The sequence below is a fragment of the Perognathus longimembris genome, chromosome 13, assembly GCF_023159225.1.
Source record: "Perognathus longimembris pacificus isolate PPM17 chromosome 13, ASM2315922v1, whole genome shotgun sequence".
NCBI lineage: Eukaryota > Metazoa > Chordata > Mammalia > Rodentia > Heteromyidae > Perognathus > Perognathus longimembris.
In genome coordinates, this window is record NC_063173.1 from 1,054,595 (window position 1) to 1,073,062 (window position 18,468).

The 18,468-nt window shown below is 41.2% G+C and overlaps 1 protein-coding gene across 1 annotated transcript in view; it reads left to right on the top strand.

The window, feature by feature from the left end:
• Positions 1-18,468, top strand: part of Uvrag (UV radiation resistance associated) — a 249,916-nt gene that overhangs the window by 39,402 nt on the left and 192,046 nt on the right. Inside the window, 1 exon segment of the mRNA XM_048360028.1 lies at positions 12,311-12,472. Coding sequence (XP_048215985.1) covers positions 12,311-12,472 — 162 coding nt within the window.

An 18,468-nucleotide genomic window follows, 5' to 3' on the forward strand; every position in this document is an offset into this window, starting at 1 on the left:
AAGCTTAGGTTCACGATGTATTCCCCACCGGCTAGTTGAAGAGAGTAGGAAATATTACTCACACCTCCTGCTAGTTTCTGGAAGAACTTGAGGTGTGTCTTAATTACTCACACTCTCTTGCTACTTTCTTGAACAACCTGAGGTGTGTCAGTTACACTGTCTGCTGCTTTCTTTATTTGCTCATATAGTTTTAGCAGAATTGCCAACAGGAGCCATGCTATCAGGCCAAAGCAGGAACTTTTAACCAACCCACTTTGATAGAGAAGACAGCTTTTCTTACAACTAGAAGTCTCATGGAGGTCAGTGAACTTATAATTGAATAAACAAAGGTTTTTCTTTTGTTTTGTTTTGGTTTTTTTGCCAGTCCTGGGCTTGAACTCAGGGCCTGAGCACTATCTCTGACTTCTTTTTTTTTTTTTTTTTTTTTGGCCAGTCCTGGGCCTTGGACTCAGGGCCTGAGCACTGTCCCTGGCTTCTTCCCGCTCAAGGCTAGCACTCTGCCACTTGAGCCACAGCGCCGCTTCTGGCCGTTTTTCTGTATATGTGGTGCTGGGGAATCGAACCTAGGGCCTCATGTATCCGAGGCAGGCACTCTTGCCACTAGGCTATCTCCCCAGCCCCTCTGACTTCTTTTTGCTCAAGGCTAGCTAGCACTCTACCATTTGAGCCACAGTGCCACCTCTGGCCTTTTCTGTGTATGTGGTGCTGAGGAATAGAACCCAGGGCTTCATGCATGCGAGGCAAGCACTCTACCACTAAGCTACATTCCCAGCCTGAATAAACAAAGTTTTTGAGTATGCACTTTTAGGGAAAGAATGTGCATAATTGATCAAGTATGACAAAGTTCTGGAGTTGTGACTAGATGGTTTTAAAATCTTTGGAGGCCGGGGCTGGGAATATGGCCTAGTGGCAAGAGAGCTTGCCTCGTATACATGAGGCCCTGGGTTTGATTCCTCAGCACCACATATACAGAAAATGGCCAGAAGTGGCGCTGTGGCTCAAGTGGCAGAGTGCTAGCCTTGAGCAAAAAAGAAGCCAGGGACAGTGCTCAGGCCCTGAGTTCACGGCCTAGGACTGGCCAAAAAAAAAACAACTTTGGAGGCCAAACCCAGCTGAACGGTGGAAATGGTTTTTGTGAGTTAATGACCTGGGTAATTATCAAACTGAGTTTATGTTTCACTTGCATTTTAATGGAATGAGATACCTTTTAACATAAATGTTTATGTTTGTGTGTGTAAGACTGCATTGTTTATGTCAAATTATGTTGCACTGTGTCAAGGTGTATCATCTTCAAGGTTCTCCAACTTCTTTCTGGTTACTCACATGACTTGAAGGGAGACAAGTAATCAGCACACGCAAGGATAGGACCAGGAAAGAACAGGAGGCTATGGGAAGCATAGGAGTGTTATTTATCTCTATTTGGAGGGAGGAGTTAGAAAAGGTTTCTAACAAGAATAATTCATAAGTTGAGTTAGGAAGTCTAAGTAGAGATGAATGAGACAAGAGAGTGGGTTGATTTGGGCTATTGCTAACTTTAAAATCAGTGTGCGGGGCTGGGGATATGGCCTAGTGGCAAGAGTGCCTGCCTCATATACATGAGGCCCTGGGTTCGATTCCCCAGCACCACATATACAGAAAATGGCCAGAAGGGGCGCTGTGGCTCAAGTGGCAGAGTGCTAGCCTTGAGCAAAAAAGAAGCCAGGAACAGTGCTCAGGCCTTGAGTCCAAGCCCAGGACTGGCCAAAAAAAAGAAAAAAAAATCAGTGTGCAACTCCAAAAAGATATGCTATATCTTTCAATAAAATTTTAAGAACTTTTATGAGTTTTTGTTGTGTTTCTTATGAACAGTTCTTATCTACCAGTGCTATGGTAATGAATAGAGGTGATGAATAATGATTTTAGGTCCTCTGATGGTTAGTCAGGCATTTTTTTTTAGTGCCATTCCTGGGGCTCGAATTGAGGGCCTGAATGTTATCCCTGAGCTTTTTTGCTCAAGGCTAATGCCCTCCTACCACTTGGGCCACAGCTCCACTTCTGGCTTTTTTGGGTAGCTATTGGAGATAAGGGGCTCACTTTCCAGTGATCCTCACATCTGGGCTTCCTGAGTAGCTAGGGTTACAGACATAGCCGCTGACACCGGCCAGCAGTGCCGACTTGAGCCTGGTGTCTTGACACTTGGGCTCACTGGCTCGCCCTCTACCACCTGAGCCATGCCACCAACCCCGGCAGTGAACCTCTTAAAGCTATACAGATCCTAATATTCTGCTACTGTGCTCTCCGCAAATATAGATCAGGCCCCTAGCTATTAGCCCTTGAAAAGTGCCTTCCATCTAGAAATTGGTTTTAAACATTAATTAAAAGCGACCTAGATTTGTGTAATTGACTATGTGGCAGGCTGTGTCTGTCTGTACCTGAGTGTACCAGCTTAGAGAATACCGCTCACTGTCTGGCAGCCATCTTGAGGCAAGGTGACATGACTTGAGACAGCCCTCTCTCTCCCCCAGAGGCTTTTGATCTCTTTCATAATGAGGTATTTAAGGATGTTAATACAATATCCCCCCAGAACATTTCCTTTCCCCACCAATGCTATATGGCCCTGCACATGCATTTATTTACTCCTCTTTTTTTTTTTTTAAACTTTGGAAGGAAGTGGTTATTTCATGCTCCCTCTCCTTTTTTTTTTTTTTTTTGGTACTTTACCATATAGATAGTGAGAATTGGAAATTATACTATTTCTATTCCAGAGCACAGGTAAAGAGTATCTCTTTAGGTGATATAATTCAAAGGTCACAAAGGCACTTTAGCCTTTAGAGCCTCAAATTCCATCAGCAAGAGAGAACTTTTGCTTTATCTCTACACTGCAGGCAGCTTCCTAGTTTTTCTGTTGTTGAATTGTTGGAAGGTTTTATCAGGATATAATGCACAGGTATGCGTAGATAGCCTGCTGCTTTTTCTAAGGAAACCAGGTCAGTGTCACCTGATCACGAAGTACAACGATTGGCTCCTCTTCTGTTCCTCCAATCCCTGTCACCTCCCGCGGTGAAAAGCTAGCACTCACCTTGTGGTTGTAGGAGTGGTTCTGTCTGGTTTGACCCTCACATGGCATTCTCTTTTTTTCTCAGGATGCTTGTGAGGCTCCTCCATGATCGAGCATGTAGTAGTTTATTAATTCTAAGGAACATGTTCCTTTGATGAGCATTTCTCTGGGGAATGTACTTAGGAGTGAAATTATGGGCCGGGTTGTGGGTCATGTTCAGTTTTACCAGATAAATATTGCCAAATAGTTGCCAAAGTACTTGTACCAATTGTATCTTTCCAGCAGAGTTTTTTGATGATTCTTGCCCAAGCTTTGGTAGTCCCTGTCTTAGTTAGCCGTTCTGGTGCAATCCTGGTATCGTGTGATGAATTTGCTTTACACTTCCTTACAGATGATTGCAATGAAGCACTTTTTCCCCCAAGTGTATATTGACTATTAGAAGTTCTCTTTTTTGTGGGGTCAGTTGGTCGGTTGGTCATGGGGCTTGATCTCAAGGCCTGGGCGCTGTCCCCGAGGTCTTTTCCACAAGGCTAGTGCTCTACCACTTTGAGCCACAGCTCCACTTCTGGAGATTAGAGTCTCATGGACTTTCCTTCCTGGGTTGACTTTGAATCATTTTCCTCAGATCTCAGCCTCCTGAGTAGCTAAGATTACAGGTGTGAGCCACTGGCTAGATGTTCTTTTTTTTTTAAATAAAGTGTCTGTTCTAGAAAAACATGCTACTTGGTGCCAACTAAGAATAAACAAACCCAGAATAAGGATTTGAGCCCTTATTTTTTAAGTTTACAAGATGTATTTCATCTAATGTAGTAGTCAAGAAACTTTTCTTGTTTTCTGTTCTTGACTACTCAATGATACATGGAGTTGGTAGTCTGTTAAATTTAGTCATGTAAAAAATTGTCATTTGAACTGTGTGTGTGTGCGTGTGCATGTGTGTGTGTGTGTGTATGTACGTGTACTCAACCTTCTGAACAGCTGGGGTTACAGGTGTGAGCCACCAGCACCTTTATCAGTTTTGTTTTGGTTTCCTTCAGCTTCCCTTTCTTACAAAAGAGAATATTATTTATCCCTTTCGTAAGGACTCACCAACATCATGGGGAAGGAACATCAGTTATGCCAGACTTTTCCTTCAGGGGAAGTTGCTTTTCTGCTTTTGCAGCGAAGGCCTGTGTCTTATAGAAATGTTATCCGGTGTTCTCATGTCCTTAGAACCAGTTACAAAGTTTGTCTTCCTGCTCCATCTGTTACAAACTCTGTAGGAAGTTAGATGAGTTACTTAATGTTTCCTAGTATTAGTTCCTCATTTGAAATTTTAGGATTATACTGTCTAGTGCATAGGACTTTTAGGTTTTGTGAAGATAATGTAAAATTGTATAGTCCCATTGGCAGCATGGTGCCTGACACCCCAAACTTTTAGTAACTGGGTACCAAATACTGTAGAGATTAAATACACGGTTAGAAATTTCTACCTTTGAGGAGGGAGCACAGGCAAGAGAAACATGGTGATGCGGCCTGGAAGGTGCCTGGAGAACGTTAGCTGCTCACAGGCTCCTGTGGGAACCCAGGGAGGCTTGTTTGCTCCCATACTGACAAGGTCTGTGGTTAGGTGGAATAGGCTATTTCTTTTTGTTTATTCTGTATTTGAGTACTTGCTGTGTCTCCAGGGCACTGTATTATCTGTCAGGAAAAGCAAAAAAAAAAAAAAAAAAAAAAACAAAAAAAAACCCCCACAGGCTCACAGAAGGTCTAACAGTGGAGAGAATCTTCTTTGAGGAAGAAGTTCAGCGTTCCCTTTTAGTCTTAACATTTCTAGAATGTTTCCGTGGCCACCCCTATTTTGTCTCTTTATTGTATGTAGCTTCTTCCTTTGCATGGTCATCCGTGTGAAGTACAGTGCTCGCCACGTCACGGCCCGCAGCGGCCCGCAGTTACTCCTGTAAGGTTGGGATGGTGAAAGGAAGCCTTGGGGGGAGCAGGAACTAGAGAGCTTGGCCTGGAACTCCTGGCTCCAAGTTTTTCAAGCCCTAGATGATGAGCTGAGTAAACAGGTGAAGGTCAATTCTTTCCTGGCTGATCTGTGATGCATACTTTATTCTTTTTATGTCTTATTTTTCTGCTGTTATTGACACTTGGACTCCAGGCCTTGAGCTCTTATTCTACTTTCTTTCTTATGGCCGGCTGTCTACCACACCCATACTTATCGCATTTTGGAGGTTATTTGGATGCGGGAGGTTTTTTTCGTTTTTTGGTCGGTTGTGGGGCTTGAACTCTGGGCCTGGGCACTGTCCCTCAGCTCTTCAGCTCACGGCTAGTGCTCTACCACTTTGAGCCATAGCACCACTTCTGGTTTTCTATTGGTTAATTGGAGAGTCCTCCCATGGACTTTCCTGCCAAGGCTGGCTTTGGGCCGGGATCTTCAGATCTCAGAGGCTCCTGAGTAGCTAGGATTACAAGTGTGAGCCACTGTCGCCCTGCTAGCATGCAAGTGGTTTGATCTCAGCTTCTTCAGTAGTGGGCTTGTAGGCAGGAGGCCTTGGTGCCTGGCCATGCTTTCTTCTTGCCAATAGCCAGTTGTAGTGTGTGATAGATCAGCAAGAACAAGTATGAGCTCTGTGCAGTTTTCAAGTCTGACTATGAGATCTGAAGTAAGGGAACTACGTTATGACAGTCTCTTAAGATCTCTTTTGCTCTAAATTCTCATTTCCGTCATTTAATGGAGAGAAACAAACTAAAACCTAAACAGAACAAATTCCAGATGCCTAGATTAAAATTCTGGCACTGTTTTTACTAGGCAGCCTTATACAAAACACTTGGCTTCTGTGTTTCACTGATTGTAAAATTCACATCTAAATTCAGCATTTAAATTATTTACAGTTAAATTCAACATAGAACACCTCTGAAGTCTAGATGCACCTTAAAATCATTTTTTTCTGTTTTTTTGTTAGTCCTGCGGCTTGAACTCAGGACCTGAGCACTGTCCCTGGCTTCTTTTTGCTCAAGGATAGCACTCTGTCACTTGAGCCATAGTGCCACTTCTGGCCATTTTCTGTATATGTGGTGCTGGGGAATCAAACCCAGGGCTTTGTGTATAGGAGGCAAGCACTCTTGTCACTAGGCCATATTCCCAGCCCATGTTTTTACTTTAACTCATAATGTCTTAGAGTTGGTTTTTTTGATTTAGTGAATATGGTATTTTTGCCTTTAACTATTGAGGCTGACAAGTTGTCTAACTTTATGTGGACTTGTTGGGTGTCTATTGGGCTAATACACTCAATACTTTAAATACATCTTTGTGTTAGATGAAGCATTCTTCTATGTCCTTTTCATGTGTCTTCTACTTTCCCCTAGTATCTATCACTAAACATTGCTATTACTCTTAAGCTTTGTAAAAGCCTGTGTTTCACTTTTTATAATGGAAAATTCTGAGACACAGGTTTGATTGTGTAATTTAGAAGTGTAGAGTAATTATAGTACTTTACTTTTTACTGCACGGCCTGTAAGCTCTCTTCATTGAGAAGAAAGGCTGAAGTGACTCTTCATGCCATCCCACAAGCCAGTGGTCTGTCTGATTGATATTTAGTTGCTGGTTGTTATCCATCCAGATTTTTAGTGATTGTTACAGTGTCTTTCTGGCTTGGTGGTTAGCAGTATCTTCTTAGGTTAGTAGTCAGTGGTATTGGGTTAAATTTTTGCTCAAATACCTCAAGCCAGCAACCTCTACCAGAGGATTGGTGGTTCGTTTTTTTCTTTTCCTCTCTGCAGGTATTGCTGTCTGCTGGGTCTTCTCAGATCTTTTCTGCCTGAGACCATGATCAGTCAGGAATGTGTAGATTGTATAGATCCTCGTTGGACTCTCCTACGTGGAAGCATGGTTGCATGTCCAGGCTCCTGTAGCTTTCTCCCTTTGAATCTCGCTGTTAAAATTCTGTATATCTCCTGCTTACCTTGCCTGGGATGGTTAAGCCGGGCCTCCTCCATTTGCCTCTCAGCTCAGGGTTTCCCATGCTCCATTTCAAGTATAGTCTGTCCTTATCTGTAGCCGATTGGTTCTTGTAACTTGCCCCCTTCTCCCAAATAGAAAAACTGTACAGACTGAGCTGGGGTTAGGGATAAAAGCAGCCCTAGGTAAGTTGTCACTCCTATTCTTAATCTGAGGTCAGTAGGTTTTTTTTTAAAAAATAGATAACTGGGTCAGATGATGTAAGCTCATGCCTAGCTACTCAGAAGGCTAAGGTCTGAGGATCATGGGTCAAAGCTAGCAAAGCAGGAATATTGATGAGATTCTAATCTTCAGTTAACTACCAGAAAAACTAAAAATGGTGCTGTTGTTCAAAGTGGTCGAACGATAACCTTGAGGAAAAGAGCTCAGGGACATCACTCAGGCCCTGAGTTCAAGCCTCATAACTGACAATCCATCCATCCATCCATCCATCCATCCATCCATCCATCCATGTATACATACATGCACACTGCTGCTCTCAAACTTGACATAGGCCTTTGTTTTATATCCAGAGCCCTGAAATTGTTGTTTGGATAATTTTGTCCATTTCCCTATTGCTTTTTTGGGGAAGGATTGTTGCGCTACTCTGCAGTATTAGAAATACTTCCCATATGAGTGGCACTCTTATTTGCTACTTCTTTGCTGTTGGTTCATTCATTCTTGAGCATAGATGTCTTTTTTTTTTTTTTTTTTTTTTTTTTTTTTTGGCCGTCCTGGGCCTTGGACTCAGGGCCTGAGCACTGTCCCTGGCTTCTTCCCGCTCAAGGCTAGCACTCTGCCACTTGAGCCACGGCGCCCCTCCTGGCTGTTTTCCGTATATGTGGTGCTGGGGAATCGAACTGAGAGCTTCATGTGTAGGAGGCAAGCACTCTTGCCACTAGGCCATATTCCCAGCCCGAGCATAGATGTCTTAACTGAGTTCATTTTCCATATGCCTGGAGTGCATCTTTTGATGCACTTCGCCAAATCAAGAAGGTATTCTACTGAGCCTAGGTTTTCAGTTATTTTATTTTCAGCACATTGACAGTAAACACCATTGCTATATCCAGCTTCCGTTTTTGCTGCTGAGAATTAATTGCTCAGCCTATTATTCCCTGGAAGGTAATTTTACTCAGGCATGCTTTAGGATCTTGTTGTAGGGTTCTATAATTTCACTTTCTAATTTTATGTGTTTTGGTATAGTTTTATTTACCTTTCTTGGAACCTGTTGAGTATTTTCTACCTGTGACTTTTTTTTTTTTTGCCAGTCTTGGGCTTGAACTCAGGGCCCAGGCACTGTCCCTGAGCTTTTTTTGCTCAAAGCTAGCACTCTTCCATTTGAGCCACAGCACCAGTTCTTGCTTTTTATGTGTGTGTGGTACTGAAGAAGCGAACCCAGGCCTTTGCAAGCACTCTGTCATTAAGCTACATTCCTAGCCTCTCTACCTCTCTACCTGTGACTTTTGTGAGTTTTTTTTCTTGTTTTTAATTAGTTTTTGGCAGTTCTGGAGTTTTGAACTTAGTCTCATACTTGTATAAGAATTCTGCCGCTTGAACCATTCCTCTAGCTTTTTTGCTTTAACTGTTGTTCAGATAGGAGCTTGCGATTCTTGCCTGGGTCATCCTCAGACTGTGCTCCTCCTCTCTGTACTTTCTGTGGAGTTGATGTGTGCCACCGTGCCAAGCCGTCTTGTCTTGTCTTTTCTGTGCTAGTCCTAGGCTCAAACACAGGGTCTGGGTGCTCTCCTTGAGTTTCTTTTGCTCAAGGCTAGCACTCCACTGCTTGAGCCATAGCTTCTGGCTTATTGGAAACAAGAGTCTCATGGACTTTCCTGCCCAGGCTGGCTTCAAACTTAGTTCTCAGATCTCTGTCTCATGAGTCGCTAGGATTACAGGTGTGGGCTATGGGCGCCCAGCCACCTTCTTTTTTTTTTCATTCAGTTTAGGAAATTGCTGCTATTTCCTCAGATAATGCTTTGGCCCCTTCTTGAATCCATTTTTCTCCCTCTGAATTGTTTACTAAATTGCTACCAGATATTTTCATTCTGTCATGCATGTTTTTGGATCTTTTCTCCATCCATACTTTTTTCTCATTGATCTGTGCTCTTTTCACACATTTCTTCCTTTTTTTCTTCCCTCTTAGTCTTTTTAAAAAAAATTTTATTGACTAGGTGTTGTGCGAAGGGGGTACAATTACATAATAAGGCAGTGAATACATTTCTTGTGATATATTACATCCTCATTTTTCTTTCCCTTCTCTAGATCAATAGCTAGTGTACCAAAATCATATACAGTAACCACGTAGGGTACGCCACACCTCTTATTCTTTTATGTGGGGATCTTGATATGTAGCCCAAACTGGCTTTAAACATTAGCCTGTTTTCTAGTCTCAGCTAACTGGAATTACTGGCATTTACCACCATGCTCAGCTTCTGAGCTACTTTATGTGTAATTTCTTCCTCTAAGGAAATTTCTCCCTACTCCTATGGCATCCTTACGGAGGGCAGGAGGTTGTTAGAATTGAGTTTTATTTCACGCCCCATGCTGTGTAATGCTTTCGCTGTTGGAACTCAGTAGAGGGACTTGTTGGGCCTTAGCTTGGACCGAGGTTTTGAGCTTTGTCCTTGTCTCTTTTGAAGACTGCCAGAACCCCTAAGTTTGTATGGTTTGGCAGTGGCTTCCAGACAAAAGCCTTCTAGATTCCTAGTTTTTTCTTTCTATGTTCTTTCCTTCTTGGTTTGGAAACTGTTCTGTGATGTTACTGATTATTCTTATTTAAAAACTCTCAAGCCAGCATATTTATCAGAGGATTGCTTAGCCTGCCACTCTTAGAAATGAGTGGCTGCTCTTCACTCACCTTGAGCATTTATATTTATACTTCACACATTTCTCATTGCTAATGCTCTTCATTCCTTCTTGTTTATCTAGGTTTCCATCTGGTGCCATTTCTCTGCAGCCCGAAGAACTAGTATTTCTTGTAGCGCAGGTCAACATAGTTATTCCTAGACTTTATTGTTATCTTCATATTTGAATGAAACTCTGCCCTTGTTTAGCAGGTCTGTTAAATCAGTTACAGTGAGATAGTTGTAAGGGAATATTTCACATTCCTACGTTTCAAGTCCCTGGTTTTGGCGACATATGTTAGGAAATATTTCAAGTGCCATGAGTATGGATAAAGAAAAGATTAGACAGAAGCCCACAGGCCAACAGGTTTTTATTTGATTCAACCTGAGAAGGGTGACCATGTTTCCTTCTGCCCTACTGAAAAAGAAATGGCGCAATTCCCTTAGAACGGAGGTTTCTTTTATTAGATAGCAAAGTAAAGTAAGGCGGGCAGAGGTCTGGGGGGTAGTTTGTCTCAGGAGGGGGACAAGATGGGAGCAGAGGAGGGGCTCTTTGTGCAGAGATAGAGTCTTGAATTACAGGAAAGATTTTCTTCCCCAGCATGTGTTTTTAGCGGACATGTCAACACACAGTATGGTCCTCAGTTCCCAGGTTATCTCTTTTACAGCACGGGGAGACAGTTCAGCCAGGTCTGTAGCGAGGGCCGTTCTGAGCTGTGTCCATGGGGAAAGGCGAGTGTTTTCAGTTTAAGTCATTTCCTGTCCATAGAGAATGGGATCATACTTAGAATGGACTTCTGTTGATCTTAGGTCGGAAGTTTTGGGTTCTGGATTTAGTTTTTAAACACTGACTAGAAAATGACTTGCAGGATTGTTCTTGCCATGGAACATTCATGCCATGCCTCCAGCCCTCCCCTCTGGATTCGGTGCCACCCATGCCCCTGCTTACTTAGCTTAGGGAAAATAACGAGCCCAAAGCCAAACACATTTAAGTTACCCTTCTATTAAAGACCCTTGGATTCACTTGTTTGTGTAACATGTAAGTCAAGTCAGGTGCTGGTGGCTCACGCCTATAATCCTAGCTACTCAGGAGGCTGAGATCTGGGGATCTTGGTTTGAAGCCAGTCCGGGCAGGAAACTCCTTGAGACTTTTATCTCCAATTAACTACTCAAAAAAGCCAGAAGTGGTGCTGTGGCTCAAGTGGTAGAGCACTATTTACCTTGAGCAAAGGAAGCTCAGGAACCGCCCCCCCCCCAAAAAAAAAAAAGTTTTACATTAAATTGTTTTCCACTTAGCAACATTTACTGCAAGGAAACAATGGGGAAGCAGGTAGTCAGTGTATGGTAAATAATCTCTCTTTATGTTATTAAACCCCTTCACAGTCTGGCTCTTCAAAGGGTCTCAGTTATCTAGAGGGAAATGGTTGTTTTTAGACCATAAATTTGATCTTGTCATATTTTTTTTGGGAGGAGGGGCAGTGCTGGGGCTTGGACTCTGAGCCTGAGCACTGTCCCTGGCTTCCATTTGCTCAAGGCTAGCACTCTACCACTTGAGCCACAGCACCACTTCTGGCTTTTTTCTATACATGTGGTGCTGAGGAATAGAACCCAGGGCTTCATGTATGTGAGAGAAGCACTCTACACTAGGCTATATTTCTAGCTCCGAACTTTTTTAACTTTAAAACCTTTCAGTGGTCCCACATGTTGTAAATAAAGTCTTGCCTGCTTGGCAAGGCATTAAACAGCCTTTGGTTTATTCAGTCCCTGTTTCTGTCCTGTGCTCTGCGTTCTGCTGGTCCTGCCAACAGTTGTTCTCAATTCCCTACCACTTAGCTGTTTCACACCTCTGAGCCCTGGTATATCATGTTCCTTCGCCTGGAATTCCTTCTTTGAATCTGGTGAAATCCTCCTTGTCCCTTAAAAGTCAAATTTCACAGCCTCTGGTGTTGTCACTGTTCCTTCAGTATATTATTCTTCCTAAGACACAGTGGAACCTTTCACATTATTCTGTTACTGACTGTGGAATAATATGATTATTTTTATTTGTTTTGTTTTTTGCGGTGCTGGAGATTGAGCCCAAGGCCTTACACATGTTAGACAAATACTTTACTATGGAGCTATAGCCCCAGTGATGTGATTATTTTAAATAGATATTTGATATAAGTTTGGAGGTTCTTTTGGAGGCATTGTTTATATGTTGGCTTTGATAGAAGTGTTGAGTGAATTGCCATGTGTAGCTATGTCAGTGAAAGACAGAAATATACATACCTTCTAATAATGACTGTACTTTATTATCACCTTTGTGTTTAACCTTCTGTATACTTCATTTAGGATACAATCTAGTTTATTTATGGTGTCTTGTATTTTGAAAGACAAAATGATTGAAATAGTTGTAAACCTAACCTTAAACAAGCTAGTCTTCCTAAAGTATGTTTCACTTTCCACCAACAGAATCCAACCTGGCGGAGTCTTGATTTTGGAATAATGCCGGACTGTCTTGACACATCTGTGTCTTGCTTTGTGGTAAAGATCTGGGGCGGAAAGGAGGACACCTACCAGCTGCTGATTGAATGGAAAGTCTGTTTGGATGGGCTGAAATACTTGGGTCAGCAGGTAATTTTTAGACTGCAATGTCAAGTGGTTGCCATCTCCAAATTAATCTGTCTCACCTTCCTATTGATTCTTCTGTCTCTATATTCTCTTATAAAGGGAGATCCCTGTGGTTGTTTACTTATGTTGTTTATTTATGGTCATTATGTTTGAGTTGCTGCCCATTTTGAAAAAAAAAATACCTTCCTTTTTGGTTGGTCCTGGGCCTTCAACTCTGGGCCTGGGCGCTGTCCCTGAGCTCTTCAGCCCAAGACTAGGGCTCTACCACTTGAGCCACTGTGCCACTTCTTGTTTTCCGGTGGTTAATTGGAGGTAAGAGTCTCACGGATTTCCCTGCCTGGGCTGGCTTAGAACTGTGATCCTCAGATCTCAGCCTCCTAAGTCGCTAGGATTACAGGAGTGAGCCACCGGTGCCCAGCCTAATTTTTTAAAATTTAAATTTTTTTGTTATAAAGATGATGTACAGAGGGGTCACAGTTATGTAAGTTAGGTAAAGAGTACATTACTTTTTGGAAAATGTCACCTGTTAATTGTTATTTTCTTAATGAAAAAATGATGTTCAGCTTTGTAAAATATGTATTTGTAATTAGTCTGCCTGTCACCTGTGTGTTGTTTAGGTTTTTTTTTTTTATTGTTTGAATTCTTACTATTGACCTAAAAATTCCTCACGTATTTTAGTTGTCAATTGTTTATAAGAAGTATATTTTTCAAGGGTTGGGAATATGGCTTAGCGATAGAGTGCTCTCCTTGCATACATCAAGCCCTGGGTTCAATTCCTCAGCACCACATATATGGAAAAAGCCAGAAGTGGCGCTGTGGCTCCAGAGGTAGAGTGCTAGCCTTGAGCAAAAGGAAGCCAGGGACAGTGCTCAGGCTCTGAGTCCAAGCCCCAGGACTGGTAAAAAAAACAAAAACCAAAAAACAAAAAAAAAATTTTCAAATGTTTCCTGCCAGCTTAGCTTCAAAAATTTTTCTTGGGGGCTAGGGATATGGCCTAGTGGCAAGAGTGCTTGTCTCATATACATGAGTCCCTGGGTTCAATTCCCCAGCACCACATATACAGAAAATGGCCAGAAGTGGCGCTGTGGCTCAAGTGGCAGAGTGCTAGCCTTGAGCAAAAAGAGGCCAGGGACAATGCTCAGGCCCCGAGTCCAAGCCCCAGGACTGGCAAAAAAAAAATTCTTAATAGTGTAATTCATAGAACATGGGTTTTTTGATGCTGATTAACTCCACTATCATTTCCTTCTTTTGTGTTTCATGCTTTGTATGTATGGTCTGTTGCTACCTCAATGCTACTGTGATTTATTTTTGTTGTATTTTTTCAGAGCTATTCTTTAAGTTTTATAGTTTCAGGTTTTACATGTATCTGTTGAATTGACATTCATATGAAGTACAAGTTTCATTGTTCTGCAGATAGGTGAACAATTGCTTCTGTACTCTTTGTTATGAAGCTGTTATTTCTCCATGAATTACTTTGTCATCATTCTTGAAAAAGCAATTGTCTAGTCATTTGTGTGCATCTATTTTTGGATTTCAGTTCAGCTGCTCTGTGTATCTATCCTAATACTCATATCAAGTTGTCTAGATTACTATAGTTTATAGTATGTCTTGATTTCAAGTAACATGAGCTTTCCAACTCTGTTCTTTTTGGAGAAAATTTCTGGCAGTTCTAGGTATCAGTTTAAACATAAACTTAAGTTGAAGTAGAGCAAAATATTTTTTGTGGGTTTTTTTTTGCCTTTATACTTTAGAATCTATTACCAATTTCTACAAAAATCCTGTAGGTATTTTGACAGGTGTTGAATCTAAGAAAATTCAGGAAGAATTGTGTCTTTCAATCTGTAGACATGATATGTCTCTTCACTTAGGAGAAGCTTTGGTGTTGTGCATCAGGGTTTTTTGTGCATCAGGGTTTTTAGTGTACATATCTTGCACATCTTATATTTATGCCTATAGATTTCATATTTTATGCAAATTTAATGACATTCCTTGAAAAATACTCTAGCCAGTTTTTATTGTTCATATAAAGCAACATATGTTTCTTAGTCTCTGACCTTGATAAACTAATTTTCTTTTCTTTTTTGAGATTTCTTTTATAGATGGCTAAGCAGACACATTAACTGTGAACATTTTCATTTCAGGGTTTTCATTTTCTTTTACGTGTGTATATGTATATATGTATGTATGAGTGTACATATATATATATGCACATACAAAACACATGCTTTTATGTACTGATGGATTTGAGTTGCTACTTTTTTTGTTGTTGTTGCTGGTTCTGGAGCTTGGAGTCAGGGACTAGGTGCTGTCCTTGAGTGTTTTTGCTCAAGGCTTATAGTCTAGCACTAGAGCCATAGTTTCACTTGTGGCTTTTGTTTTTGTTTTTTGCGTGATTGGATGTGAGAGTCTCATGGACTTTCCTGTCTGGATTACTGGTACCTGGCTATTATTTGTTTTGCATCTATATTCATGAGGGTTATTGTCTATACTTTTCTTGCAGTGTCCTTGTTTAGCTGGTTTGCTATTATTAGATTAATACTGGTTTCATAAAATGGAATGTAAAGTGCTTACTTCCATTCTTCTGGAGGAATTTTTATAGAGTTGTTACTTACTCCACACATGTTTGGCAGAATGATTTAGTAAAGTCACCTGGATGTCAAGAGTCCTCTGTGGTAGTTTAGAGTTTGCCTTACTTCATGGACTGTGGAGCGAGCTCTCCAGGAAATCTGTGACTTCTTTGGGGAGTTTTGATGGTTTTTCTTGAAAGAAGGCTATTCATTTGAAAATTTAAAGGTATTGATGTAGTTTTCCATATTTTCTTGTCTTTATGGATGTGTGTAGGATCTGTAATGCTTCTCGTGTTTTGTTCTTGCTCTCATTTTTTGCCTTCTCTTTGTCTTGATCAATTTTTTTAGAGATGTATCAACTTCTGGCTTTTCAAAAGCTAGTATTTGACTTCACTGATCTCAATTTCATGGACTTGCTTTTATCTTTATTAATATTATTTGCGTGCTTTAGTATTAATTTGCTCTTCTTTGTTAGTTTCTTTTGGGAGTTACCAATTTAAAACTTCTTTTGTTTTTAAGATCAACACTTAATAAAAAATTCCTTGCACCTGAGCGTTGGTGGCTCACACCTGTAATCCTGGCTACTGGAGGCCGATGTCTGAGGCCGATGTCAAAGCCAGCCTGCCCACAACAGTCCGTGAGACTCTTCTCTCCAGTTCACCATCAGAAAACAGGAAGTGGCGCTGTGGCTCAAGTGCCAGCCTTGAGCTGAGGAGCTCAGGGACAGCGCCCAGGCCAGAGTTCAAGCCCCATGCCCGATTTAAAAAAATTCTTGTAAGCTGCTTTAGCTACAAAATCCCACATATTTTGATACTGTGTTGTTATTTAATTCTAAATATTTCCCAATTTATCTTTTTTTCCTCTTTGAATCAGAGAATACTTAGAGGCATGTTGTTTAATTTTCTAACTTTTATGGATTTTTCCAGGTTTGCTTCTGTTGTTGATATCTGTTGAGTTTAGAGAAAATTACGTGTATGATTTCAATACTTTTAACCTTTGAAAGGTTTAGTTCATGGCCCCAGGTGTTTACTCTCCCTTGGTGAATGTTTCCTGTTTGTGTTGTGTGGGGTCTGCTGTTGTTGAATGCAGTGTTTTACAATACTAGTGAGGAATTAGTCTATATTAAATTTTGAATAACACACTAAAATTAATGAGAGAAATAAAGATGAGAGTAGGATCAAAAATAATACGTAGCAGAGCTGGGTTGAGTAATGATACAACTCGTCAGACGTCATACATGCGTGCTGAGCTGCGTAGGAAACCCACATTTCCTGCAGCGTTGACGTCTTGTCACGACTTTCCTTTGAAATCCTGAACTAGGCTGGGCTGGGCTTGTATTTTGATGACAGAGAGTCAGGGGAATTTGGAAACAGTCAAGATGGAAAAATGTGGAGAATTTGTTGATATTGCTTACCTGGACCATTGTATTGTAGTATCCTATGTTCTTATATTTAGTTCAGTTTTTAGAACTGTGTTTATAATAGCAGCACCTGCAGTGGCTCAATATTTTTTTCCATGTACGTAATGACTGGGGACTTTTTGAAGATCAAAGAGACCAAGTATTATTATTTCCTCAGTGTTTAAGTGAGAAAATGGGAGCGCTGAGAGAGCAAGTGATTTGTTGAAGGTCACACAGTGAGGAGTGGACTGACTCTTGCCATGACCGTTTCCTTCCCACAAATTGTATTTGTTCCTTACTTCACCAACTTGCATCAGCCGTCTTACAAAGTGTGTTGGTTTTTTTGTATCAAGATATGAGGTTCTGATTTGATTAGATTAATAGAACTATGATCTGTGGTTTCCATATTGGAATTCTAGCGTTGTTATTATGGTCAGTTATCTTTAATTAGTAAAGGATAGCAATTATTACAATTTTTCATGTAATTTACTAGTTCAGTAGTGTACTTAGTAGTATTCCATAGGATAGAGCTTGTTCTGTTAAGCATATTTTTCTTTTTCGTTACTAGGTAGGAACAAAGGAATCTTCTGAGCTTTATGATTGTCCATCTTCCCCCATACTTTCACCTCCGATTCTTTCATTTCCTGATATTCCTGAACGAGAGCAGGGGAGTGGGCAGGGTTTCCTGCATGTCTGATGGGGAAGTAAAGCAAGTGCCATTCAACTTTTCTTTGGAAGTGCCGGGCACCAGGGCTGTAAACAAAGCCCAGGTCCCTGTGATGAAGCGTTCCTTATAGATCAGTTGAAGTTGGAAATAGAACCCAGGACTCTCAATTTTAGCCTCACGTCTTCTTAAGTACTAGAGCTCTGTGGTCTCTTCCGTGAACTCGGTTAGTGCTCATCTTTGTGAAGCTTATACCATGAGAACTTTACTTTCATAGTAGATTCATTTTTGCCTATGTTTTCCCCATGCCTTTCCTAAGGCCATAAATAGTTTCCTTCCAATTTAAAAAATAATACATGTCCTTTGTGGAGAGTTGGGAAATCACAGACAAAAAAAAAAATACATGCAATTCTCTACCTAGCTTTAAACATCTGTTGTTAACATTTTGATGAATATACATTTCATTTTTTTCTCCTAGGTATGTAAGTGGGTAAAATATTTTATGTTTATAAGAACTTGAGTCCCATTTAATCATACAACTTACTTCATAATACTTTCTTGCTTCCTTTTAAAGATGAAAAACTTCCTGATAAGTTTGCTTTAATGATAGAGGTAGGAGATAGATGTAGAAGTTACGCAAATATTCACAGGGCTATTTTATTGATAGCTTTGGCTGCCTTTTCTCTAGCTAGAGAGTGAAGGGATCAGTTATTCTAATGTTACCATTCTTCTCCTGCTTGAATTCTCTTTATTGATTGATTGATTGATTGATTGATTTTGCCAGTCCCGGGGCTTGGACTCAGGGCCTGAGCACTGTCCCTGGCTTCTTTTTCTCAAGGCTAGCACTCTGCCACTTGAGCCACAGAGCCCCTTCCGGCTTTTTCTATTTATGTAGTGCTGGGGAATTGAACCCAGGGCTTCGTGCATGCTACGCTTCCCAGGCCCCTTTAATGTCCTTTTGAAAACAGCAAAGGTATTCATCTTGTATGATTTTTTTTGAAGGCTTCATATGAAAGCGTTCGTACGGACTCACTGGCTTATTTCCTTTGAGATCAGAGCATGTGCCGTATGCCTCTGAGTCCCCTCTCCTCAGCTCTTCCGTGACACCCTTGCCTCTGAGTCCCCTCTCCTCAGCTCTTCCGTGACACCCTTGCCTCTGAGTCCCCTCTCCTCAGCTCTTCCGTGACACCCTTGCCTCTGAGTCCCCTCTCCTTCAGCTCTTCCGTGACACCCTTGCCTCTGAGTCCCCTCTCCTTCAGCTCTTCCGTGACACCCTTCAGAGAGGTTTCTAGAAAATAATTTTCCAAATGTGTCTGGAACATAATATGTGAATATGATCTTTTGTGAGGCCCTAGATTAAAGAAGTAAA